This window comes from Calidris pugnax, unplaced genomic scaffold, assembly GCF_001431845.1.
Source record: "Calidris pugnax isolate Ruff unplaced genomic scaffold, ASM143184v1 scaffold70, whole genome shotgun sequence".
Classification (NCBI taxonomy): Eukaryota; Metazoa; Chordata; class Aves; order Charadriiformes; family Scolopacidae; genus Calidris; species Calidris pugnax.
The window spans coordinates 3,914,792-3,941,092 of NW_015090862.1; the positions used below are offsets into that span (position 1 = coordinate 3,914,792).

The window sequence follows — 26,301 nt, forward strand, 5'->3', positions numbered from 1 at the left end:
CTATATGGATTTAATGCAGAAAAACCTGAAAATTAGTATGTCTTTAATACTTTTTTAGTGTGTATATGAGTGAAATTTGTTTAAAATGCCAAAATGAAGACAATAGCAGGATAAATATTGTATTTTTTTTCTTTAAGAACAGAAATAGAGGTCTTGAACCTGTATTTAACCCACAGGTGGCTGTTTCACCCATGGAGTATCTGGTGTTGTGAGTTACGTCTCTTCTGTGGAACACCTGGGAGCATTTTTCAGCCGCTGGGTTTAAAAGCACAGCTATGATCTTATTTTTGGGAACCAGATGTGAATGCTTACCATCACCCACACAATTTTACCCCTCTTAGCACAAGCACTCACATACTTTCTTTCTCAAATGTGGCAAGTAAATGACAGAGATTTCAGCTGCTGCTTTTAAAAATAGGTTTTACTGTATTTCTATTGTGTTACTTGGCAGCACAATGGAATTTTTTAATGTCTTGCAGCTCATCCTCGAGCCTTGAAAGCAGATTAGCATTGGCTTTTCATCCTCCACTCCATAAATGAAGATGAGGAGTAGCTCTGCTAGTATCAGTTACTGTAGTGAAAAGTTACATACAAAAATGGAAGTCAGAAAGTGTATGTACACAGATATCCATTTTGTTTCATTGTGAATGATGGGCAAAAGTAGTCTGTCAGAAACGGCCAAGTATTATGGAATAGCCGTCTGCTTCAGCTTTGATTGGTACACTTAAATCACAAGATTTAATAAAATGTGCATGGCTTCCAGTTACTTCATGGTAGTTATTAAAAGTTGTACCAAATCCTGGAAATCAGCTTATAAATGCTCACTTGAAAAGTCACGCGAGACTGTTTCCAGTGGCCCTTTTGTTCCTTCAGCTGGGTGTCATGCAAATATGCAAATCTTTCATTTTTGTCTATGACAATAAGAAAACTTTCCTTCATTAACAGAAAACAAATTTGTGAATGCACAGAATTTTTTTTAAGAATAGTATCCAAAACTGCTAAACAGTGAATAAATTGTGTCAACGTATTGCTAAATGCAAAACCTCATGGAGAGCTGGAGAGAAGGAAGAAAATGGAAAGGAAAAATTTTAGTTGGTAATAATGTGAAGTTATACAATGTCTCTAATTAAAAACTTCGACACATGGAATTTCTGTATCTGAACATGTAGAATAGAGTTTTGTGGTTTATAACCTTCTTTTCATAAAATATTTTCTTTAGAAAAAGACAGGTACATTTTAGGAAAATGGAGAAGCAAGTACTGAGGGAAGAAGGCAAAGTTAAAGACTCCAAATCAAGCCCTAACATTTGGAGAATAGTGCCAATCTCTACTTTAAAGGGCTTTTTTTTTCCTGAATTTGATTCTTCTGGATAGTAGGGATTTTGTCAAATCTTTTGTACTCAGCAGTGAGTATCCACATTAAAAGAGACATCTCTTTCTCTATTTAAATCTCCGTTGAGTTTCCCTTTCCAGGGCAGGGCTTGTGACTCAGCCTGGTTAAACCTGACTAAACATCAGACTGTCAGGGGCAGTGCTGGAACCTGCCATAGACCTGCAGGCGTCAAGAACTGACGTGTGGGTTTCTCTGTGAATGAAATCCAGTCACCTGGGACAGAACCGACGGGGGCTGGGTCAAAATTAAATGAGGCTGACGTTTTGCTGCCCTCAGAAAGTTTGGCTGATGTTTCGGTTCTCAAGATCAGCTGAGACTGGGAGGGGGGTGATTACTGGCATGTTTAATTAACTGTAGATCCTCCACACTTGGCAAAAGGCCCTATGCTAAAAACTCACTTTCTGTTGAAATTGATGGAGCATTTTTGGCCTCCCGTTCAGCTGACAAACAAACTACAAGGGACTAACATGAAGAAAACATCTCCCACTGTGAATTACTTGTAACAAGTAACTTGGGGTGAAAAGCTGTTCCGTATTACCAAACGATTTGCTTTTTATTTATATTCATTGGTGCCCTTCATAATTTTGGAATACAGCTTAATGAGATGCAGGATTGACGTAGGTCCTGGAAGTCTTCAAAGAGCAACCACTTGTTTTCCCTTCCAAGACCAGAAATTTTTGAAGGTTGAATTTTGGGTAGCACAGACCAGTAAGCTTGATGCCTGTAGGGGGTGGACTAGTGGAAAAGATAATAAAAATTTAATCAGATACAAAGTTTTGGTTAAATGTGCTACTTAGGGAAGAATCAACAGGGCTTTTGTAAAGGGAAGTCGCATTTCAAAAACTTGGCCCAACTGACAACTTTATAGAAGAAATATCTATCAAATGCTGTTGAATACTGATACCAGATTTTACAGGAAGTGCCTGAACTGTGGACTGTTGAAAAATATAATGATAAAATTTCATTATATGCTTGCTCTGTTTTTCCCCTCTTCCCTAAGCATGGATTGCTTGCTGCTGTTAGGAACAGTGTGCTAGGTTGGACCTTTTGAACCAGCTCAGTATGGCCACTCTTAGGTTCTTATGCTATGTTGATAAGTACTCTTTATTTAAAAAAAACCCGACAAACTAAAACAAAAAACACAAAACAAATCAGAATACCAATTGCAAATGATATTTTGCTGTGCTGTGGTCACCACCTGTGTCTTGTACTCTTCTTTTTCTGTTCTCCTTACTTGGATATGCAGGTAGGCAGGCACGGCTCAGTAACTCCAAGCCCTTGCTTGTCCCTGTTGATGCAGAGGATCATGTTTAGGGCTGGCTGTTGCTGTCTGATGTTTCTTGCAAAACCTTTTGTCTGCCCTTAATCAGTTCATCACTCTTGAGAGATGGTCATGAACTCAGCTACTATGATTACAGTGATGGTCTTTCAGCAACTGTATAATTCACTTCTCTCAAAATATGGAAATAAAACATCAGAAGACTGATTTTTAACTTTTGCTCTGCATATTTCATGCTGTAATAAAGGCAATAAATTTTCTGTCTATAAGTTAACAGTAATAAATGTTTCTTTCCTAGGTGTGCCTTGCAATAGCTCATTATTCTCAGCCAACGGATCTTCAGCTTCTCTTTGCATTTGAGTATGTTGGGGAAATGTATCATAATCCAGGTAAGAATGAAAGTAGTTTGATTTTTTTTTTCCTGTTCCATACTATGTAATTTTAGTATGACTTCTGTCTAGAAGCAATGGCAAAAAGCATTTGAGGCTTTCTCCAGGGATAATACAATTGGCTCGTCCTGCACCCAACCTCTTACTTTCGGTTATAAGTCACTCATTGAGACAGACATTAACGACCAAAATCAAAAGAAATGTCTTTCCTGTCTGCAACAAACCAAACCTACCTATGTCAGCACTTATGTCAGCATGAATACTCGTATTTCTCAATTCACGCTTCGATCCTCCTACTGTATGTCTATACTGGTACTGTAGGTACCCAGCTAATCTCCCATCAGGCAGGCTTGTTCACCTGCCCTTCTTTTGGGAATAAGTTTCTCTTCTGGTGGTATTGCAGGAGGATTTGTGCAGCTTGGGACTCCAAACCTTCTTTCCTAGAGGCTTACTAGGCAGTTCTTACCACTCAAAACCTCCACCACCCCTGCTGAGTTGGAGCACACCCTCTCTGCTCAAGGCCAATCTCCAACTGAACTTGTCAGTTAGGTAAGCCTGAAAAAGATGCCTTTGGAACTTGATTTCTAGTGTAACGCTGTGCGGTCACTGCTGAGTGTTCCCCAGCCAATACACAGCTGAAAGCCATCAGTTCTAGCGTAACAAGCCTCCAGACAGAGAAAGTGCCATTGATGTAGTTCTGTGGTACTGAAATATTTACTCAGCAGCTGGCATTAAAAACCACTGATCTGCCTGTTACAAAATTTGGATGTCGTGGAATCATGAGCTCAGGCCTTCAAATTTACACAAAAATGCATGTTTTTCATGCAGGTGCCTACATGACTGCCCTGTGAATGCACAAGAATGAGTGTGCATGTGGTTATGTGGTGCACATAACTGAATATGTGATTTCTTACCTGATAAAACTTGGGTGATTATTAAGGTCCATGTTCTTTAGCTTTACAAAGTACTAGGGAGGAAGCCAATTTGCAGATAAAATGTTAAAGGGAGTGTGAACAAAATGTCAGTCTATCACAAAGTTGCCTTTACTCTGTCCATAAAATACCATTTGGTGTATGGAAACATGCCTAGTGGAAGAATTACATCAGGTGGGTAAAAGGTGTTGTTCCTGTGGAGCAGCAGCAGGCCGGGGTGGCAAAGGGCAGTTGTTGTGCTGTGCTGCAGGTGCTGGGGTAAAGAGTCTGAAATGCTGCTGGGCTGGTTGGGGTTTGTCGTTGGTGTGAACCCTGGTGTGTATAGTGTAGATCTCTGGATTTGCCCTTACAATTCCAGCGCTGTGATTTATGACCATGTCCCTGCTAGTCCCAGCAGGGTAGAAGTTGAAATACTGTCTTTGTGCTTCTGGAGGAACATAAAGAGCCTGCATTGCTCTGGTGCATATAGACATCTTTTTTTTTTCCCAGGCTATATTTGATAATTATATATCCTGCCATTGAACAATACAATTACAACCTTTTGGGCAGTAATTATATTTCTCTCTATACTATCTTTGAACAGCTACTTCATCCTGATTTTAGTCCAATTTTCTTTTGAAAAGCATAAGTAGCCTGTGTACTAGTGCGAGAAGGCAGTGGATAGATACAGGAGCTGTGCAGTGCCAGAGGTGACAGCAGAGCCCTCAGGCTGTCTTCTGCTTTGTTTGGGCAGCACTTACAGCTTTACAGGCTCCTGCTAAAGCGAGGAGCTTTCGTGGGGGAGGCAGGAGGGTTGAATCTCAAGTTTATTTCACTTTCATCTAAAAAAATACTTCCAAGTGTCAAGAAACAAAATGTAGTCTCCTTTGGCACAGCTGACTGCCCCCTTGGCACCTAAAGAATGACCAGCAAAGGGGATTCTTCCCTGTTACTGACAGACTATGTCATCCTCTTGGTCCCTAGCCACAAAATGGTAGGCCATCTTCTCCTGTGGATATAAATAAATATATGTATAAATATATATATTTTTTTAACCTGGCCCTCAATTTATTTTATTTGCTGTTAATACAGCAGTACTTTCTAAGGAAAAGCTGTTGAAATGATGTTATTTTTCATTTGCTTTCCCTAATTAAGAGGTAGCCTATAAAGGTTTCATGTTTGTAAAACATCACTAACTTTCTCATGTTGAAGAGAGGAATCCTGTGACTGAAGATAACATTTGTTCCTGAGTGTTGGTATGTCCTGCTTTCTGCCAGGCAGCACAACATACCAATTTAATGTTGCTTTTTTGTTTAAATCACAGCAAAAAATACATTTATATCTCCATGTATCGCCAAGCTGTCATTAAATCACTGACCTGTTGTAATACAAAAATAGGTAACATTAGTCCTGCTGCTGCTGCTGGCTCATTCTCGTAATTAGGAAGGTGAAGAGTTTGATTTTTTTCTCTTTTGTTTTTTAAATACGCATTGATGAATTTTCTTTTCCTAGCAAAGAAGGTGAATGGAATAGACCCAGGAGGAGGTGGTGGTGGCATCGGCAGTGCCAGTGGCCAGCAGACACCTTTGTTTGAAACTTACTCTGATTGGGATAGAGAAATCAAAAGGACAGGTGCTTCAGAGTGGAGAGTTTGTTCAGTCAATGAAGGTTATATGATATCCACTTGGTAAGTCTCCCTTATAACGCAAGTAGAAGAAACCAAGGCAGTTATTCTGTCCTTTCCTGTCTCCTGTACCAAAGCCTCCCTCCTGCCTAACTGTGCGCTTCACCTCTTACACACCCGCTCTCCAGAGGGACCCTCAGCTGAAAGACCCTGCAAGTGTTGTCATTAAAGGAAATGTCATATTTTTGGCATCTGTCGCTTTCATGCTTTTGTACTTCCCTCTGAAACATGCAGTTTGTAAACAGCAAGACCTGAGCTGCACCAGGGGTAGGTAACAGGGTGCTGGTGCAGAGGGCAGCCTGCGGTATTGGGGGCTGGGGTGTTATAGTTTAACAGGGTGGGTAAGACAGTGCTGCAGCAAGACAAAAGCTGCTAAAATAGGTAGGGAAAAGTAACCATTTGTATCGTTCTCTCCCCAAGCCTTCCAGAATATTTTGTGGTCCCATCTTCTTTAGCAGATCAAGACCTTAAGCTGTACTCCTACTCCTTCATTGGGAGACGGATGCCGGTAAGTGTGGTCTTTATTCTGTTACTGTTCTTGATCTCTGTACAATATTAATCTTAAAGCTATTTAACATATGCCGGTTAATGCAGTTTCGTGTGTAGCATTAAGATAAAAATGCTATGGAATAACATTAACCTGCATTATTTTGTTGTTTCTTATGGTTTTTTTTTCCCCCCATATTAGTTATGGTCCTGGAATCACCCTAATGGGAGTGCCCTTGTAAGAATGGCCAACATTAAAGATGTATTGCAACAAAGAAGAATTGATCAAAGGTAAATGATTAGTTATGGTATTCTTTAATCAGACACATGAGGTAACAAGTGGTGACTGTAGCAGAGAGCAGCAGTTGGTAACTGAGAGGGTACTTGCTCCATAACATCGTGCAATAGCTTTTGAGGAACTGCTCTCTGAATAGAGTTGGGGCACAATTTCTGCTCAAGGTCCACTTCAGTTTCAAATACTGAACAATTTTAAGGGATTCCATTTTTTAGGCAGCCAGTCATTCACATGGCAGAATTTATTGATAAAAGGATCAGACTTTTATCTGAAGAATAGATCTTTGCTGTTGATGTTACTGTAATACAACTTATGTTGGTGGAGATTTTCTTACCTCCTTAATTTATTTGTGGCCTTGGGAAATGCAGTTCTATAGATCTAGTGGCCCAATGCACATGGCATTTCTGTGAAATATTTGTCATTCATTGTCCTTGATGAAAGATGAAGGCATTTAGAGCCTCAGATAAATAGCTTACTAGCTTGGGATTTTTTGTTCTTTGATTTAATTTGTAGGGTGATTTTTTTGTAGTGGTACAAACACTTGCATGGTGTGTTTGAGGCTGCAGCTCTGAGTTTTATTTGAAACCCTGACAGATTTTCTGTCTGTATAAACTATATGGGATCTGTTTATTTAGCATAGATAAGTCTTACTAAAAATTGTGGAAAATTAAAGAGCTATTTAACTGTAAGTCAGCCTCAGATTTTAATTTCCCAAACGTGTTGTTTTAATCACCCAGTGTTTCTATTTTTTAATTTTGTAACTAGTAATGCCAAAAATAGTTAATACCTTTGTGGCAGAAGCAGTGTATCTCCTGAATATAAAATAGAAAATAAAGTGCACGTTTTCTGTAGTTTTAGTTGTTTGCAGTTACACACTGTGGCATGTTTCTTGAAAGACTGTTTCTCTCCTCTGCAATAATAAAATGAGTGATTCTTTTTCATACTTAGGATTTGTAACGCAATAACTCGAAGCCACCCCCTGAGAAGTGACGTTTACAAATCTGATCTGGACAAGTGTCTCCCCAACATCCAGGAAATCCAGGCTGCCCATATCAAGCTCAAACAGCTGTGTGTTAACGGTACGCTGCACTGGCCTTCCTTCATGGTGGTTAATTTTCCCGAAATACCGCAAATTCTAATAGATGTGGCCAACAGGAAGAGCTATTTGATGTTGTTCTGCAATGTAATTACTTTCCTTGTTGCAGAGCCTTTTGAAGAAACTGAAGAGAAGTGGCTGTCCTCACTGGAAAATACTCGCTGGTTGGAGTATATTAGGTTTGTACTGTTGATAAAATTATAGTTAATGAGATGTTAAAAAACTTTCACCAGTGTAAATAAGCAGTGAATCAGCTGTAGGATTCTCTGTTTTAATACCCGAGTTAGGTAAATACAGAGAGCCCAAATTTTTGTTTCTTCTAGAGTGTGAACCTGTTGACATGAACTGTTGTGTCACTTTCTTTTCCTGTCTAGGTCATTTCTTAAGCATTCTGCTGAGCTGGTGTACATGATGGAGTGTAAGCATGTTTCTGTAGTTCTGCAAGGTAACACAACCTGTCATTCTCAGCATTAGTAGGATCACGTAGATAAACACATTCAGATAAAATCAAATCTTTATACATAAACCCCATCACTTCTAAATACTCTTGGCATTTGAAGAACTAGAAAGGAAAATAATTTTATGTATCTGAACTGTAGTACAGTCCGTAGCATCAAAGGAATATTTCACTTTGAGTCTTTGTGGTTTTTATTCTGATAATGGTATGATAGAATCAAAACTTTAGGGTGAAGTTTTGTACTGTGTTAATTGTTAAGCAGTATCAGATCCTGTATACAAAACATCTTCCTAACAGTGGCTGCTGGTGTGTAAGTGCAAACAGATATTCCAGGAAAAAAAAGACACTGAAAAATTTGCTTATATTGAGATCAGAAATGTTGTCATTTCTGTGATTTTAGAAGTTCAGCTGATATATCGCACTCACATAATGGCATTCCGAATACTGCTTCAGGGTGGAAAATATGTTGAAAGTTCCCAGCAATATGAACACCCTCCTTCCCATCGCATCTTGGTTTAAATACCAGGCATTTGGGTGGGGATTTGTTCTTGGTGAATGCGCTGCTGTTCTGTCACTGCAGCAACAGCTCTGTAGGGCGAGTCTCAGGCTAAAAAAAAGAGGTGTTTTCTAGTTTTGTTTGAAACTATGAGAACAATTACAGCAGCAAGAAGCATGGTTTAAAAGAATTTCAAAGAAAAACAATAGACCTAGTTGCCACTTTTTGCTCTTTGAGATCTAATTCTGTATATGTGCCTATATACCTTACATATTTCATACATTCTGTGTGTTATTGGCAGAGGAAGAGGGACGGGACCTGAGCTGTCTTGCTGCTTCTCTCATTCAAGTCATGCTGGATCCCTACTTCCGAACAATCGTTGGATTTCAAAGCTTAATACAGAAGGAATGGGTGATGGCAGGATACCAGTTTTTAGATAGGTGTAACCACTTGAAGAGATCTGACAAAGAGGTAAGAGTGAATTGTGTTTGTATGTGATAACAGCAGCTGGTTAATAGCAGCCTGAACAGTTATTCACACTGAAATCTAAAAGCAAAAATATTTTTTTTATACTTTCAAATCTCATGAAACCAATGCCAGTGAAACGAGAGAGAGATTTTCTTTATCCTTTGTAGCCACATGAGCATGAGTGAAACCCCAGGGGAATCAAATGTTGCTGGGTTTTTCTGTTGCCTCAGTGTTACCCAGGAGAAGGTCCCACTGTTACAAATGTTAGCACAGCCCACCTTCTAAATTGAAAGCAAAGGGGGCGGTACCAAGGGGGTTGTTTGTTTTGTTCATATCTGTTTGCATCCCTATGTTTTGGAATGCAAAGTCACATCAATACGCAGAACTTCCCAAAGCACTGAGCTGATGGAGAAGCGCTGCAGCTTTGTGAACTGAGTGACAGCTGCCAAAGGGATTAACAGAGGGCAGCACAGTGCTTGATTTTCACTATTTCCAGCTAATCTTATTTGGGCTCTTCATTGCAAAGGAGAGACTTGTAATCACAGTTGGAAAATGAGAGGCCCCCCAGGTCAGCAGCCTGGTTCAGGGGCAAAGCCCCAGAGTCCCAGAAAAGCAATATCCCCAGAGCAGAGCCCACAGATCAACTGAGGACACTGAGCACCCAGCAGAGGAGATGCACGAAGGGATAAAGCAACTGAAATACCAAGGGGGAAATAATGGGAAAGCAGGTATTTTGACTCTAGGAAAGGAAATTCAGAAGAGTGAAACTGGGAAGAGGAAAATATTTCTAAAGCTTTATGTAAGTGATAGTTTATAATTTTGCCATTGATGGGCCACTGTGGGAAGGGCTAGAAAGTGTAGTGAGACGTTAAGGTGGCTGAATCATAAGCTCTCCAGTCACTTCAAACAAGGAGGAGGTATATACGTTGTGAAGATAAGGTCAAGTAGCAAGGAAGGCTCATGCAAACACTGATTTGGAAATTTTGAGGGACATACAAGAGGGCAGGAAGCTTTTTTGCAGCTACGTGAGTGTGGAGAGATCCCAGGAGAGAACTGACTGGCTTCTTACAGAGAAGGGGAAGCTGTGGAAAGGTAATGCAGACAAAGCCAGTTGCCACAGTTGCCTCTGAAAGTGGCTAAACAGGAATGCAGGGGGTTACGGTTGCTTGAAATTATAAAAAAACCAATACTCCAAATTTACTTGGTTAAGGAACATACCAGAGGTGTGGCTGCATGCTCTAATGGGGCACTAACTGCAAAGAAATCAGTATGACCTGGGAAAAGCTTCTGTTAAATCTAACAATTCTGTGTTTCTTTTCCCAGTCTCCGTTGTTCTTGATGTTCCTGGACTGTGTGTGGCAGCTGCTGGAGCAGTACCCAGCCGCCTTCGAGTTCTCGGAAACGTACCTGACCGTACTGTACGACAGCGCACGCATCTCACTCTTCGGCACTTTCCTCTTCAATTGCCCTCACCAGCGAGTCAAGGAGAGCACTGTGAGTATGAGGGGTGACACCTGCTTTCCAAACAAGAGGCTTCAGTACGGCCCTCTGGAAATCGCAAATAAATGGTATTCCTTTGTGTTTTTCAAAATGTCACACTCCGTTCAGGGCAAAATATTCAGCTCCCCAGACAAACAGGATCAGAACGTCCTTTCGGGTGATCTGTGCATAGACAGTAACTATTCAAGAAGAAAGTCCATTGAATTTCTTTTCTTTTTTTCTTGAAAAGCATAGTTATTGTACATTATTATGTGTACTCCTCTAGGAAACAGATTTGTATCTGGAACTGATAAAGTAGAGTGACAGGCAACAAAGAGAATTTCACACTTCAGGCAAACTTTGAAATCTTTTGACATAATTGCTTAAATAGTTGAAAAAGCCTGCATGAGCTTCAAATGGTAATGCACTATGGAGTTATTTAGGAAACTGAACGCCTAAGCTCCAGTTTTCAAAATCAGATTTATCAGAACTGTGTGTAGAAAACATTTGATGGCCTGTAAAAGTAAAACTGAGTTATTTGTTAGATATATTCCTTTTAAAGTTGTCAGTAGCTACCTTACAAAGAAGTAGAGCATTAACCATTAGTGTATTCTCAAAATAACAGTCGGGGGGGTGATAAGTAAACAATTTAATATTATTGAAAAGTAATTTTTGCTAAGTAAACATTAGACCTGAGTGCCCCGAGAGGGCTGGAGCCCCTCTGCTGTGGGGACAGGCTGAGAGAATTGGGGTTGTTCAGCCTAGAGAAGGGAAGGCTCCAGGGAGACCTTATGGCCCCATCCTGTACATGAAAGGGCTACAGGAGAGATGGGGAAGGACTCTTGCTCAGGGAGTGCTGCGATAGGATCAGGGGGAACAATTTTAAATTGGAAGAGGGGAGATTTAGGTTAGATCTCGGGAAGAAATTCTTTGCTGTGAGGGTGGTGAGACACTGGAACAGGTTGCCCAGAGAAGCTGTGGCTGCCCCATCCCTGGAGGGGTTCAAGGCCAGGCTGGATGGGGCTTGGAGCAACCTGGTCTGGTGGGAGGTGTCCCTGCCCAGGGCAGGGGGGTGGAACTCGATGATCTTTAAGGTCCCTTCCAACCCAACCTGTTGTGTGATTCTGTGGAATGACAGCCAGGGTACAGCTCTTCTCCCCAGCAGCAGGCTGTCCTGCTGCTCTGTTGCTTTCATCTGCAGCCACCTCTAAATTATATCCCTGGCTTTCTTTGCCCAGTTGTTACTCACTGCCTTGTAATTAAGATTTGTGAATAAGCTTATTTTGATGTTTAATATGCCCGAATGTTAACTTCTTGCAGGAATTTGCCATAAGCAAAAATATTCAGCTGGGGGATGAGAAAGGCCTCAGATTTCCTTGTGTTTGGGACTGGTCTCTTCAGTTCACAAGCCGGGATCGCCTGCTCTTTCACAACCCTTTCTACGTCGGGAAGAGCGCGCCGTGTGTACAGAATGGAGCCGTGAAAACTTTCAAACGCTCAAAGGTAACTGTGGAGCTGTCTGTCTGGGAATGGGTTGTTTCTGTGCTAATGCTTAAGGACTTAGTTATAGAGTGTTTTACACCCTCAGTTTAGCAATAGGAGCATTACCTCTCAGCTTCCCAGCCTAGAGAAATAATTTTCTCTTGAAGTAAAGATGTCAATTGTTGAGCCTTGTGTTCCAGAACATCTTCTGATGTGGCTGAGCTCACTGCCAACATCTGCATTACTTCACCTATAGAAAAGCTGTAGCATGACACTTTTTTCTCCTAGGGTTGTCAGTTTTTTCAGTAAATACTGATTAATTAAATCATTCATTGTTTTAGAAAGTCTAGAAAACATATATATTTCTTTTTAAAGGCTGCAGGTGGCCACACTGTTTGCCCATGAGCTGTGCAGTAGTGACTCACGAGCTCAGAACTGTTAAAGGTCACACCATTTCTCAGGGAAATCTGCTGTTCAAATGCGCATAAAGCTGGAAAATTACCGGTATTTCTTTTCTGCAGAAAAACTACAGCTCCACATTGCGAGGTGTCCCCCCAGCATTAAAAAACGGAATCATCAGCGAGCAAGAGTTCCTTCCAAGAAGAAACTCTCTGATACTAAAACTGAAACCGGACTTTTTACAGCAGACGGAGAGTCACAGTAACAGTATGGAACAGTACTTCAGGGACTGGTTTGCAAAGCCTGTTGATTTGCACGGCGTAATCCTACCCCGGATCTCTGGAACACAAATAAAACTGTGGAAACTGTGCTACTTCCGCTGGGTTCCCGAGGCCCAGATCAACCACGGTGGGTTCATCACTGCTTTCCACAAGGTCTCTTTGCTGGCAGATGAAGTAGACATGTTAAACCGCAATCTTCGGCAGTGCAAAAGCAACTCCTCTTTGCAAGGCAACTGCTCGGAACTGGATCAAAGCAGGATGTACTTCAGAGCAAACAGTTTAAATGACACCTCTGGGCCCCCAGACTTTCTCTCCTCCTCATTCCCGTTTTCTCCTGTAGGGAACCTGTGCAGGCGGAGCATTCTGGGAACACCTTTAAGCAAATTTCTAAGTGGTGCCAAAATCTGGCTGTCCACTGAGACGCTTGCAAATGAAGACTAAGGTGATGTGACGGTTTAAAGGTTTGGGGAGAACGCAGCATATCATTTTGTCTTTTCTAAGTTAACACTGCTCAACGCAGCATTGAAAGCTGTAATAATTTTTATATACAAACAGTACGTAAGTTTTGCACAAATGTTTAAACGCAAAGCGAGTCATGCTTCAAATCGCACAATTTTGTATTCAGTAGTTTTCATCTGCGAGGGTTTCTGGTCCCCTTCTGCATCTTTGTGGTTTGGCTCATTACCTGTGATGGAGCATTTCATTAGCTAATTGAAGGGCTTGGTGTGGTCATTAATCAAATGAGGGTCTGTTTGAAATATCTTTTCCCAGACAGTGACTGAAGCGACTCTTGTGTCAGACCAGTTTGGGAAATGGAGGTAGTTTGGTGCAGACTGACGGCTGACTCTGGGAACAAACTATTTTATCAGATTGCCTCTTCAGGAAGAATACCTATATGCATACATACATACATACATACCTACATACATACTAACGAGCTGCGACTTGATCACCCTACATATGTGTTAATACAGTGTCTATCTGGGAGGAGGGGGGCTATTCCCTTTTGTTTCTCTCCCCACAATGTATTCATTAACAATTAGATTTGTGTTCTGTCATGAGCTTGACTTCAGACTATGGGAACTGACTTCAGGACAATGCACTGTTAACCTTAAACATTTACTGTAGATACGGTGTCCTAGTAGCTTTAGAAGTGCCTTTACTTGGGAGGAGATGGTCACGAGATCACTGTAATGCAGCTGACCCCCCCAACCTTTTACAGTTGATTGTTACGGTAAGTTCTTCTTAAGCCTCCCCCTCTCCATTCCTGGCCATAACGGGCAGCCAGCTCCAGAGACAGCAGGTTCTTCCTGCTGTGGGGACAAGAGGGCTTAGAGGTGCCACCATTTTACATACCTGTCTGGCCAGATGGACAGAGCAATGGACAGGCACCGCCCGGGAGGGAATTAAATCCAACAGCCTCCCGCTGCGTAATGCAGCAGCCTCCTCTGCTCTAAAATCTTGTAACTGCTGCCTCTCCCCTGGGTGCTCTGCCAGAAAAAGCCTCAGGTTTCACAGGGAGAAAAGCAAGAGAGTAAAGAGGAATTGTGATGTGTCCTTCTCCCAGGCCAAGGCTTCTGTTGACTGTCTTCTCCTACCAGGCTGCATTAGCCCATTTCTGTGTAGAACACCGATGCTGCTGAACCAATTAGCAGCTATTCTCAATTACCAGGAGCTAAAAGAGCTGTATTGATGATAATACCCAGTATATTGGAGGGATTTGGAGCTCATTTGTTTGTAAATCCAAAATGGGCTTCAGCACAGCCTGAGTCACAGTGTGGGGTTTGGCTGTCTGAGGTTGTCCAAGTATCTGTTTTGGAGAACACGCACCTGGAGTGGCCTTTGGGTGGTGGCTCTGTGCTGGAGACCTCCATTGCATTCGGGGCGGTTCCGTTGGAAGGTGAGGTGGTGGGAGGGGGGTGCTGTCCTGTTCTAACCAACCAAACTCCCAAACCCGGTTTTATGCAAAGCCCTGTGCCCACGGGGTGGGACCCAACCAGCCAGATTGGGTCTGGCCAACTGTTTGTGAGGAAAAAACGTGTATTCACCTCAATTGCCTAATTATGCTGCAAGACGGGCTGAGCATGTTAAATGGTCCACAAACCAGTTGTGTTTATTTACTAGCTTGCTGGAGCAGTCATCTGCCCTGTTCAGTTCATTACTCAAATGTTTGTATTAGTTTGCTTTTGTGATTTTTTTTTTTTTTTTTTTTAATTAGCTTACTGCTTTCCCTGGCCTGATACTTGACATAAAAGACCTCAACCTGTGTGCTTTGTGTCTTTTGGTACCGATGATTTTTTTTTTTCCTTTTTAAAATTACACTTAAAACTATGGTGTTTCTTTTTTTTTTTTCCTTAAAAGTGTAACTTTTTTTGGTTTAAAGGTACCAAAAAATATGTAAATAAATTACTCCACGCAGGCAGCTGGTGGAATAAAACATAAAATAAACGTTTAGGCTAGTACCCTTTGGGGGAAAAAATGGGTACTGTATTTAAACAGGATTGTCTTTTATAAGGAGATTTCAGACATTTTTACATTTCAGCTCTAAGATGTGTACAGATGCTGCAGATGGTCTTTGTATTTTATATATATAGCACAGGAGGGGGTTAAAAATAATATGCCTTCATAATAAACAAAACCTGTCTAAATATCTCTTTGCCAAACCGACTTTAAAATAACTTCTACGCAGATGAGAAAGGGGAGCTGGGCAGCGAGGCTGAGCTGGGGTGGGGGGAGGGCTCCAGCCCCCCCTTGCCCTGGAAATGGCAGGGGAGGTTCTGCTCCCCCCGTGCGGAGGGGCCTCTGCTGCCCAGGAGCTGGCACAACTGCCCTGTCTCTGTGCGAGTGCACACCTGCCTGTGGATGGTGTTTCTTCCTATTAAACACCTTCATTTTTTTAATTTACTTTTTAAAGACAGGTACTAAATGTTGATTTTAATATATCCTCCACTCTGCACAGTTGCCTTATTACTAGTCAGTAACATCTTTAATAACTTTCAGAAGCAATTTTGGGGTGCAAGTACGTATCTTTAACTTCTCTGTATAGAATACTGACATACAAGTGTGTATATATGTGTGTGTGTGTATATATATACGTACACATTTTCAAATTTTAATTTCTGTTCACCATTTAAAACAAGATACTGTTAATGCCATTTTGGTGTTGTAGAAAAACTACCAAGAATCTTCTCTTTTTTTTGTCTGTTTCTAGAAAACGTGCACTATTTTGGCTGTTATTGGCTGTTCTATCATGACTTTGTACTACACTGTAGACCGCGTGGGGGGAAGAGAGAATGCTGGTTATAGGGTTGAAGTGTCCCTTCAGCGTCATTAATTACTGGGAGGTAGGGGGTGTTGTAGCCTTGGCGATCATGGTAGTGCAACCCTATTCACCATTTACTGCCATGTATCAAAGAAGTTTCATTCCAGAAATGCATTGAGAAGTGTGTGTTTGTGTGTCCGTGTGTACCCAGGCCTGCACGCGTGTTCAACGTGCACCTGCCCGCAATACCACTTTGAGATTAACTGCCTTCTATTTTTAAAGAAAATGTAGCAAGTGGGGCAAAGGTTTTGGCTTACTCTCAGATGGAAAGACATTAAAACCAAAAAAAAAAATCTAACAAAGATTTAAGCAAAGGACGAAATCTTAAATTTGCCTCTAACGTAAAGAGACAGAAATCTGTACCTCAAATTGCTGTAGGCAGTAGGTTTCTAATGCTGTTGCTGTGATGGTTTAGCATTCACTATTTCAACTGAAACTAAAACCTTTGTGCCTGATAATGATTTATTGAGTAAAGTAGCAGTGCCAGGACGATTATAAAATCCTGATGCTGAGTTGTGAATGTGAAGTAAATTAGACTAAATAAAAATTCATACCTTTCCACAGCGAACTTCAGGTGGTTTTCTTTTGCTTCCTCTAACCAAAAAAATAGGGTGTGTGTGTTTGTTTTTTCCAAGAAAAGCAGGGACACTGCTGTAGAAAGATTAATAAAAAAACAGGATGTGCAAATCATCTTAATTTCTCACTACATTCCATTACGGTGTCTGCTGTTTGTACGGTAAGCAGAACTCATGGTATCAGGAAAACTTACTCAGTATGAGAATGAAGACAAACCCACAGGATTTTGGTGTCTTAAAAGAGACCCCATCTTTTTGGTTCCATTTCAATGTACTGACTTAGTTCTGTATGAGAAAACACATCCATTTCTGTGGGGAAAGCTGACTGTAATGAATGACGTTATACTGCAAGCGAGGGCCGTGATCCTGGCACTCAGTGAGACTGAACCAGCAGAGCTATTCCCCCTTGATACAGACAATACAGACAGTCACAAGAGAAGGAGCTGTTAAATAAACTATCCTTTCATAGACAGCAGCACATTAAAAAAGTTGTGCGTTGTCATTTCCCAGCTGTATCCTTTTTTATATTAAAGTGAAACACTGCAATACATAATGCGAAGTGGGGAGGGTTAGAGACCCACACTGTGGGTCTGGCAGCCCTGGAAAGGTGCTAAATTTGCGCCTTTCAAGGAGCCTCATGCAACATAATGATCTCGGGCTACACAGACAACATGGAAAAGATCAGGACTTGATGCACCACATTTTTTATTGTGGAGGATGTTCTCAGCTGGTACCATGCGACTGCAGCTGTTTTGGGCAGACCCCTAGATCACCTTTCATCGAGTGAGTTAGGAACTGTGTATGGCAGAGAAAGGCTTTGTTCTGAACACAGTGTGACAGGCAGGACTGACAGTCATACTGAGTCTTCTCACACTATTCCTAAGAATGTTTTGTGCTAAGAATAACAACAGTAATGTGCCAAGAAACCAGAATTTTAGAATAAACTACTTTTAATAAGCAGCACCCTGTAGTGTCTGTCATACCAGCTCCTTTAAAACCCCCACGTTACCCGTGTGATGAGGACTTCCAGTGTCAGCTGAGGCGCTGACTCTTGCCTCCAACAGCCTGGACGTGACAAACTTCCACTGCAGCACCCAGCTTCTTCAGCTCGCTCAGCCACAGGATCTGCTTGTGGGACAGGCGATCGTTGGGACCCTTCACTTCCACCAGCTGCAAAGAAATGCAGATGATCAGCAGTGGGGCTGTGGAGGAACTCAAAGATCATGGCTCCCACAGACTAGTACAAGTGTTCTGTTATGGCTGTTATTAGCAACAAAAATAATACAGATTCAGCACAACGGAAGGCCCAGTGAGTGCTAAGTTAATAATCCATGTTCCGAAGTGTAACTGTGAGAGAATGAAATTTTATGCAGTAAATACCCACAAAAAACACAGAGGCAGTGGGGAATGAAGCTACCACATACTCAAAAATCAATCATCAGCTGCAACCTCTCCTGTTCCAGCTCTTACTCAGATGTTCTAGAGAACTAATTTCTGTTATTCAGCTGTGTTTTATAAACGCGTAACAAGTTGCTCCAGCAGCTGAGATGGCCAATGGTGTTCTAGTACCTATTCCAGTATCATGCAGGACACAAACCATGGCTGCCGCCTCTGTTTTTGTGGCAGAGACAGAGATAACTGTTGTAGTCTCATCTATTCAAGTTTTGTGTAAGCAGTTGGCACCCCTTGCTAACAGTCAGAATGTGTATGGCTGACTGGTGACAGTTGCTTTACAGTAATTTTAACTGAAGACCTATTCCTCAACAATGCCTAGCCTTGCTCTTTCTTACTATGTCCATTAAAGCTACAGCAGAATGTGATGAAATAGCAGATAAACCACCACCCACTAGTTGCTATACTGGCTGGTCAGGTGAGCAGCAGGTGTAACCACCACAACAGGCTGACAATGGGAAGGTTTTATACCTAAGGGTAAGATCAGCTGAGCACTGAGTATTTCAGATCTTCCAAAATACCTTAAAGTCATTAGTGTGAGTACGCCACACAACCAGGTCAGGAAGTCCCCCTCTGCAATGGCGCAGATCTTTGGAAAGTCGCCTAAAAACACCGCTCAGAAACATTCCTCCAAGACAAGAGACAAGGCTCTGGAAGAGAAGTTTTGACAGTTGTTTGTTGGGTTTGTTTTTTTTAAATTTCCTGTACAGTCACTTCCCAGCTCTCACAAGAATATTCTATGGCCCATCTCAGCTTTTTGTTTAGTCACATGTAACAAGAAATTTACACAGATGTTAACCCACAGCAACTTCTCTGCCGTGTGTCCAACTACTGCTGCAGGAAAAGTGACCATATCAGCAGAGAGTAACAGTACTTGGGATCAGGGAGAATAGCACTGAAATTCCTCAGCACTATTCCTGCTTCCCACCACCCATCATCAGTCCTGGCTCAGCCCCTCGGCACAGACTGTGAGCCCCTGACTGCAGTGTGTGATTTAACAGCAAGGCTAATTAAACAGCGTGCCCCCTCTGGACAACAGTTACTTACCTGAGCTTGCTGGAGGGAAATGAACCGCCCCCAGGTAACCAGTGCTGCTGCTTTTCCCTCCTGAGCCGTCCAGACGTCAGCGATCAACTTTGCCAGTGTCTCTGAGGAAGCTGTATGGAGCTGCTGGAGTCTGGCCTCAATGGCATCCCTCCTGTTCTCATAGAAGCTGTCAGTGTATAAATCCAGGGGGCACGTCTGCATAGAAAGGTAAATACAGCTCTGAGGAGCTGCCAGTCAAGCAATGACAATGCCTTTCTTTACAGTGTTCTTTTCTCAACTATGAATTCAGTCAAATGGTCAGTTGATTTAACATGAGCATGTCCACCACGTAAACCTCTATTAAACCGCGGTTCCAAGAATAACAATGCCTTTCTTTATATTGTTCTTTTCTCAACTATGAATTCAAATAGTCAGTTGATTTAACGTGGGCATGTCCACCACGTAAACCTCTATTAAACCGGAAAAGATTTGCACACATTTTAACACCCAACACCAGTGCAACAAATGCTGGCCACATCCTGGCCTGCGAGCTGTTGTTTTTTTACCTACAGACAGAGGTTTCCTTTAACAGACAAGAAAGATCTACCTGCTCTCCTGTCTCCCCGAGCAGTAATATCCTAGTCAGGATCTGGAATGAGAAGCGAGACTGCTCAGCCGCAGTGAGCTCAGTGAGCAGGGTGAGCTGGGCAGCACAGAGCAGTGACGGAGCTGGGGAGCATCACACAGACACCTGAGAGCAGAGAGCCTCATGCACAGCTGAATGCAATTACCCCATTTTGACCACTGCTGACAAAGGCTATCCACTAACAGCTGAGTGCCATTTGAGCCTTTCAAAAGCAAACGCAGAGCACTTAGAAAACAGCAAATTTCAGCCTTACACCAGTTGCTGCCACAGCTAATCCCACAAAAATACAGCCTAGGAATGGCTGAGAGAATCAGGTGTGAGCGTTCAGCTCCTCATTGCTCATGCCTGAGGCTCATGATAGCATTGATCTGCATTAATAAGTAAAACCTAGCTTTTAAAAAAATAAATTTGCAAATGAGCCATAAATACTTGGCTTGTTCTAAACATATAAACCTACAAGGTTTTTTATTTTTTTTCAAGTAAGTGTCATCTGCATATAAGATTATATATTTAGAAAGGAAAGATCTACAGTAAATGGCATTTTGCACTGACAAATACCTGCTTTCAACACATGACATTCATACAAGTAAGGCCTCTTACAAGAATAGCAGATGCTCCACAAGAAGAGCTACTTGTATGACTTCCATCTATCAGTATTTGTACTTCAGAGCTACAGCAGTCCCCTTCCTGTCCTGGCCACGAGCCTGCTAGTGCCTTCCTGTCCCACCTCAAAATGCTAAAGCAAGAAGGACAACCACTTCTCAGTTCTTTGTGCAAACAGTATTCAACCCTAAATTTTCTTCAATTTCTTCTTTCTACAAGAATCAAGTAGTAAAAGCCGTTTCAAAGAACAACCATTGCTCTGTAGTGAGCTGCCTCCTTTCATCACTGAGTAGCTCCCCAAGGAGATGACCAAGGACATAATTATACTCAAATGCTTATGGCTTAAGAAATTCTTTCAAGACATGATTGTATACAGTCATATAATCCATGTCAGCATAAAATAATAGGTTAAAATTCAGATTCGTGGGACAGAGAGCAATGCATGTATTCATAGCTTTGAGTTTAGTCCTATTAGCCTAATAAAATAATTGTACTGTTCAGTTTTCTAGATTTTCACACCCTTCGTAATGATGGCCTTGAGGGAATGTATCTCTCTCGCCACCAATTAAAAAAAGCTATTTGTAGTGGTCACTAATTAGGGAGAAAACCATCTCCAAAACCACCAGGTGGTTTTTGAATTGGCCACAGGATTTCTACTACATACTGGTGAAGAAAAATAAAGGGGGGGTGGGAGGGAGAGAAGAAAACCCTGCATGTTTCACCTCTAAAATAAGAAGAAATTTCTACCTAAGATATCTCACTCTGCTATAAACCTATAATTTCTTACAGTACAAATAAATCCAGTTAAGGAAGGGGATGCTACTAGCTGGTTTGCCTTTTGGCCAGGGTTCCAACTAGAAGCAATGGGTTAAGATGGAAGAAAGATGACAATTGTCTGGCCTTATTTAGTTCTAAAACATTGAGATGGCTTTTCAGGGTTTTCTTAGCAAATGTCACTAAGTGATGAAGTTTTCTAATCACAATTATTAAAACTGTTTCTATCTGTAATTTGTAGGAAGTAAAGCACTTGGCTAAAAGCCACAACTTCACCTGGAATCATTAATCTCAGGGTGTGGCAGGGAGTTGTTGTGGGGGGTGTAGTTTTGCTTGTTGCGTTGACAAAAAGGAAGGATGATCCCAAAAGGATAAACATGTCGAGGTGGAGCAGGTGGGGGGTGTTAACAAACATGAGTTTAAAAATATGACTTCCATTTAAAGGTTACTGAAAAGAAACAGACTCTTTTTTTTTTTTTTTAAAAATGTATCATCATCAAATGAGATGAGCAGTGCTCTGGTGTAGCTGCATTCTTCCACTGACTATAAGGGACACTTTGACCAGTGAGTCTGGATCCAGGACACTCTCTGCATTCCACCAGACAAATCCCACCCTATCTGACAGTCAGGCCAGGCTTACACAGCAATTAGTTACCCAGGAGCCCTTTAGTGACAAGCACAATATAACAAATAATAAAACCAAGCAAACACCAAGATATCTGGAAAGTCCCTCAGAATAAAATGTTAATCTAATCTCAAATAAGGTTAGAGTTTACAGCAATGGGTAAAGAAATTAACTAAAGGAAGACTTTAAAATCTACCTGATAAGAATTTCTGAAAACGTCGGGTATGTCATCCATGAAAATGATATCCCACATTAGAATGCCATACAGCGTCATAAATGTTGAGCCTTCCCCATGAATACCTAAAGGACAAAATTTAATAAAAATGGAAACATTAATTTCTACATATGGACATATGCATATGTATATATGTGAACATATTTTGACAGACACATATATACATACATGTATGTACATACACCCCACGACCCCTCTGGGCAACCTGCACCAGTGCTTTAATACACCCACAGTGAAAAAGTGTTTCCTTATGTTCATATATCCATATGTATGTTGATAGACATATGTGTCTATGTTCACACATATATGTTTACACAAGTGCATGAATATGAACATACGTTATTTTATTATATCTAACAGAGTATAGTGTATGTGCATTATACATGTATGATACATCATACATACTCCAGAGAGGGCCAGAGTGTGCGTGTGTCAGTGTGTGTGCACAGTGCTGGCCTGGGCATTCCGGTCCCTTGGGCCAACATGAAATCACGCGTGGCCGTTGTGTGCTCAGAGTCTGCTGAGCCACGGAGACAAGACAACTGAGTGGGTGGGAGTGAGGAATCAAGCAGGGACTTCAGAATTCTCTCAAATTCTAAATATTGCCCCCACCCTATTTACCCTTTTCTGATATGGCCACTTTTCCCACAACAGTATTTGGGAACGTATAAATAATATGAAATTATATTAAAATATATAATTTATTTTAAAATACAAATTTTATTTTAAAAAACAACCTACCTTTTGATATTTTGCTTTTTTTTCCTGTAAAACAGACCTATATATTCTTATTTGTCCATGGATTTTCACTGCTCTTAAGTTGTAAAAAAAATATAGACAACTACTAATAGAGCTTAAAATCAAGCCTTTTCAAAAGAAGCTGCTAAGTGTCTTGCTGTGATATATGTTTTCATGTTCATCTAGTACCAGTGGAATAATGATACCCCCTTAAATGCTGCTAGCATTTTACCCTAGCTGTTCACTGGTAAGAAAGGCAAAGTAATTTTCTATGGAGATAAAGAAGAAACAGTGGGATTTTTTTCCTAACAAATGTCAAAGCCACCTCAGGTATATGAAGACAGGAAATAAATGCCAGGAAGCAGGTCAGGTGGAAAATACGTATTAGAGCATTTTGGTAAGGAAATGATGTATTAGAGCCTTTTGGGAAGGAAACCGAACCAGACTAAAATTGGTCTAATGAAATCAGCTAAAACTGGTCTATTAAGTGTAAATTGGTTCTTTACTGACACAGTTATTTTATTTTACAAAATAAAAAAGTTAGTTACCCTGATCAAAACCATTCTGCCTGTAATGAGTTAATGCCAGCTCCTCAACTGAGCACATGACTGTGGATACACTGAAGTCTTTGCCTCCTTCTTCATCACCAATATCCTCCATTAGGAATACAGATTTTCCCATTCCCATCTGAGGACACATCTTTCCTTTGATTGTAACCTGAACATAGTAAAAGAACTAGTTACTTTCCAGCATCACATTTAACAAGCTTTAGCTCCTAAAACACACATTCTTTTCAGTTTTCTTAAAATCAGAACTAGACTTGTTTCCAGAAATCAACTGAATAAAATTTAACCTGCCATTCCCTTGAAATCAGTCTGTTTAGCTTTTATAAACTGGCAAAATTTTCAGGAAAAAAAGTCTATCAAAATGTGGTCTTCTATACGCAGGACCAGAAATAAAGAACATGGATGACTGAGGAGATTGGCTCTGGGCAGAGAAAAAGAAGTCTATCAAAAAGTGGTCTTCTATACACGGATAAGAATGTGGTCTTCTATACGCAGGACCAGAAATAAAGAACATGGATGACTGAGGAGATTAACTCTGGGCAGAGAAAAAGCAGGGCTGCAGGGAGATACATGGTGATGAGGCCAAAAGAGAAAGCGAAGCTCTGCTCTGACTTTGCCCAGATACAATTTTCTTTACAACAGTAGGGAAAAGAATGAGTTACAAAAAAATCCATTCCAGTATGATGCAAGTGCATCATACTGCATATTTCCATAGCACGTATTTAGAGTGCAGAACTCCCAAAGGTTACTTTGCATTTCTTGAGCCATTAATCTAGTGCTGAAACATGTTAAGGTTACTATTACTTCTTCTTACACATGGAATGCTTGGCCTGAAGACACCAGAACCAATGCGCTGATTTGACCTGACTCTTCAAGACAGAAAGGTTCTGAGAGTGATGCTGGTAAATTAGTGGAATTTATAGCTGGTCAGATTTGTAACACATATTCAGTAAAGCAATGCAAATTAAGTCACTGTACAGCTGACTAACTTCAGCTAAGAAGTTGAGTACATAGAAATATTTGTTTACAAGAGGCTTTTGTTTCTGACCATTTATTAAGTACACAGAAATATTTGTTTACAAGAGGCTTTTGTTTTAGAAACACATTTGTGTTCTTTTTCCTGCAGCACAAATAAGTCAGAGGCTGGTGCACAGCACCCAACAGTCTCCCAGATCATTTCTTCTTGTCAGAAGAAAAAAGACCTGATGAGTTGTTACTTCTCATAAACCCCCGGCGACTTTACTCACGTGTGTCACATCCTCCACAGTCATGACTGGCAGATCATGGAACAGGGACCGGAACTGCCTGCAGCTGGGGGAGTCTCTGATGCGCAGGGCGCGCTGGTAGAGAGCCAGCCGATGCCCGGTGCGTACCAAGGGGTCTGCCAGCCCCCTCCTAATGCACTCAATGGCCTGGGAACGAGCAAGGGAACAACCAGTAATTTACACAGAACCAGGCACATTTGTCTGGTCTCACTAAGGCCAAAAGATCACTTGATTTAAGGAGCACAAAAATGTGAATGTGAAAAACAGCACATAAGACAGGGACACCCTTCTTACGCGTATACTGAAGCCCAACTAGTAAGGAATATTTTGCACTAGTAGGCTTTTGGATTCACATTTGCACTAGTACAGTAAAAAGGAATTACTCTCCATTTGTACTGATCAATATAAGATCAAGAAATTCTACATAAGTGATCAGAAAAAAGAGTTGGTTCTAAGGTAAATCAATTTAATATTTTTTTAAGCCAGCTGCTTAACAGCATGTAATACAGAAACAGAAGGACCAGATGAGTGGTGCAAGAATGTAGTGCACCAATGCACTACTGCATTGAAGACCGCCCAGGGTAAAATATGGACTCCAAAAATTAACTCAAATCATGGTTCTGACATATTCTCTTTCTGCAACGTGAGGAAAGCATTTTGTCCTAATTTGTAAATAAGGAACTGAAACTAACTTTTCCTTTGTACAACTTCTAATTCCAAATTCAGAAAAAACTTAATATGGGGATATAAGATGCAGAAGAGACAACTGCAGATACTTGACAGCCTATGATATTATTTCCTTATAACAGACTTAATTAAAGAATTAAGAGGGGAGACCTAATAGCAGCCTTCCAGTACCTGAAGGGGGCCTACAGGAAGGCTGGGGAGAGCCTGTTTACAAAGGCCTGTAGTGACAGGACGAGGGGCAATGGCTTTAAGCTGGAGGGGAGCAGATTTAGATTGGAGATTAGGAGAAAGTTCTTTACTGTGAGGGTGGTGGAGCACTGGAACAGGTTGCCCAGGGAGGTGGTTGAGGCCCCATCCCTGGAGATATTCAAGGAGAGGCTCGATGAGGCCCTGGGCAACCTGGTCTAGTTGGGGGTGTCCCTGCTGACTGCACGGAGGTCGGACTAGATGACCTTTGGAGGTCCCTTCCAGCTTGGACGATTCTATGATAATTAAAATGCAACACAAAATAAGAGGATTTTAACTCCAGTTCTCAATAGCCTTAGTGAGGCAATGAAGCAACAGAAAGGGAAAAAAAAGTCATTTAAATTAGCCAGGTACCTTTGGTGTCTTTAATTAGACCAGTCTTGTCTTTCAGTTAAAAGTTGATTTTAGGTCTGCCCATACTTCACTGTGACCTGAACAGTCCTTCAGCTTTATCACTGAAAATATTTCTGCTTTGTACGTAACAGAGAGGAAAAATTGACATAATCTCTGGTATTTGTAACTCCTCAGACCTGACACAACTACTACCTGCTGTTTCTTGCACAGAAAATTCCTGAAACTGCAACTGAGCCCTAAAATGAGTGACAGTGGCTTCCACACCTTGTGGCTCTTGAAAAGAGTCTGTGCAAGGCTGGTACTGGCTCATAAGGAATTCAAAGACACAACCTGTACTGCAGTTTGCATTTTTCTCTGGTTCCTTTATACTCTGCTGCAGAAATCTGTGCAGAGGTGCCAGAAAGTTCTACAGAGATTTACAATAATCCTTACACACAATCTTTGCCATTCCCATACGGTTACTTTTCCCTCATTCGGCTACATGCCAGCTAATCACTTAGGAAACGCAAAGACCGCTCACCATGTACACGGTGGTTCTAAAAGCCTGAACTGCATCATTCAGAATCAAGACTTGCAAGTTTATCCATTGTATA

The 26,301-nt window shown here is 41.3% G+C and overlaps 2 protein-coding genes across 2 annotated transcripts in view; one reads left to right on the forward strand and one right to left on the reverse strand.

Moving 5' to 3' along the window:
* MTMR10 (myotubularin related protein 10) overlaps positions 1–16,484 on the forward strand; it is a 38,776-nt gene extending 22,292 nt beyond the window's left edge. Inside the window, exons 6-16 of the mRNA XM_014944488.1 lie at positions 2,970–3,060; positions 5,484–5,658; positions 6,076–6,163; positions 6,344–6,432; positions 7,385–7,515; positions 7,642–7,711; positions 7,907–7,977; positions 8,787–8,956; positions 10,277–10,447; positions 11,753–11,935; positions 12,436–16,484. Of these exons, the coding sequence (XP_014799974.1) occupies positions 2,970–3,060; positions 5,484–5,658; positions 6,076–6,163; positions 6,344–6,432; positions 7,385–7,515; positions 7,642–7,711; positions 7,907–7,977; positions 8,787–8,956; positions 10,277–10,447; positions 11,753–11,935; positions 12,436–13,035 (1,839 nt within the window). The 3' untranslated portion in view covers positions 13,036–16,484. The remainder of the gene's footprint in view (positions 1–2,969; positions 3,061–5,483; positions 5,659–6,075; positions 6,164–6,343; positions 6,433–7,384; positions 7,516–7,641; positions 7,712–7,906; positions 7,978–8,786; positions 8,957–10,276; positions 10,448–11,752; positions 11,936–12,435) is intronic.
* A 694-nt stretch (positions 16,485–17,178) lies between these two features.
* The window catches only part of FAN1 (FANCD2/FANCI-associated nuclease 1), a 32,919-nt gene continuing 23,796 nt past the window's right edge, over positions 17,179–26,301 (reverse strand). The window contains exons 9-13 of the mRNA XM_014944489.1: positions 23,139–23,307; positions 21,814–21,917; positions 18,991–19,185; positions 18,465–18,593; positions 17,179–17,661 (exon numbers count right to left, since the gene is read on the reverse strand). Of these exons, the coding sequence (XP_014799975.1) occupies positions 17,524–17,661; positions 18,465–18,593; positions 18,991–19,185; positions 21,814–21,917; positions 23,139–23,307 (735 nt within the window). The 3' untranslated portion in view covers positions 17,179–17,523. The remainder of the gene's footprint in view (positions 17,662–18,464; positions 18,594–18,990; positions 19,186–21,813; positions 21,918–23,138; positions 23,308–26,301) is intronic.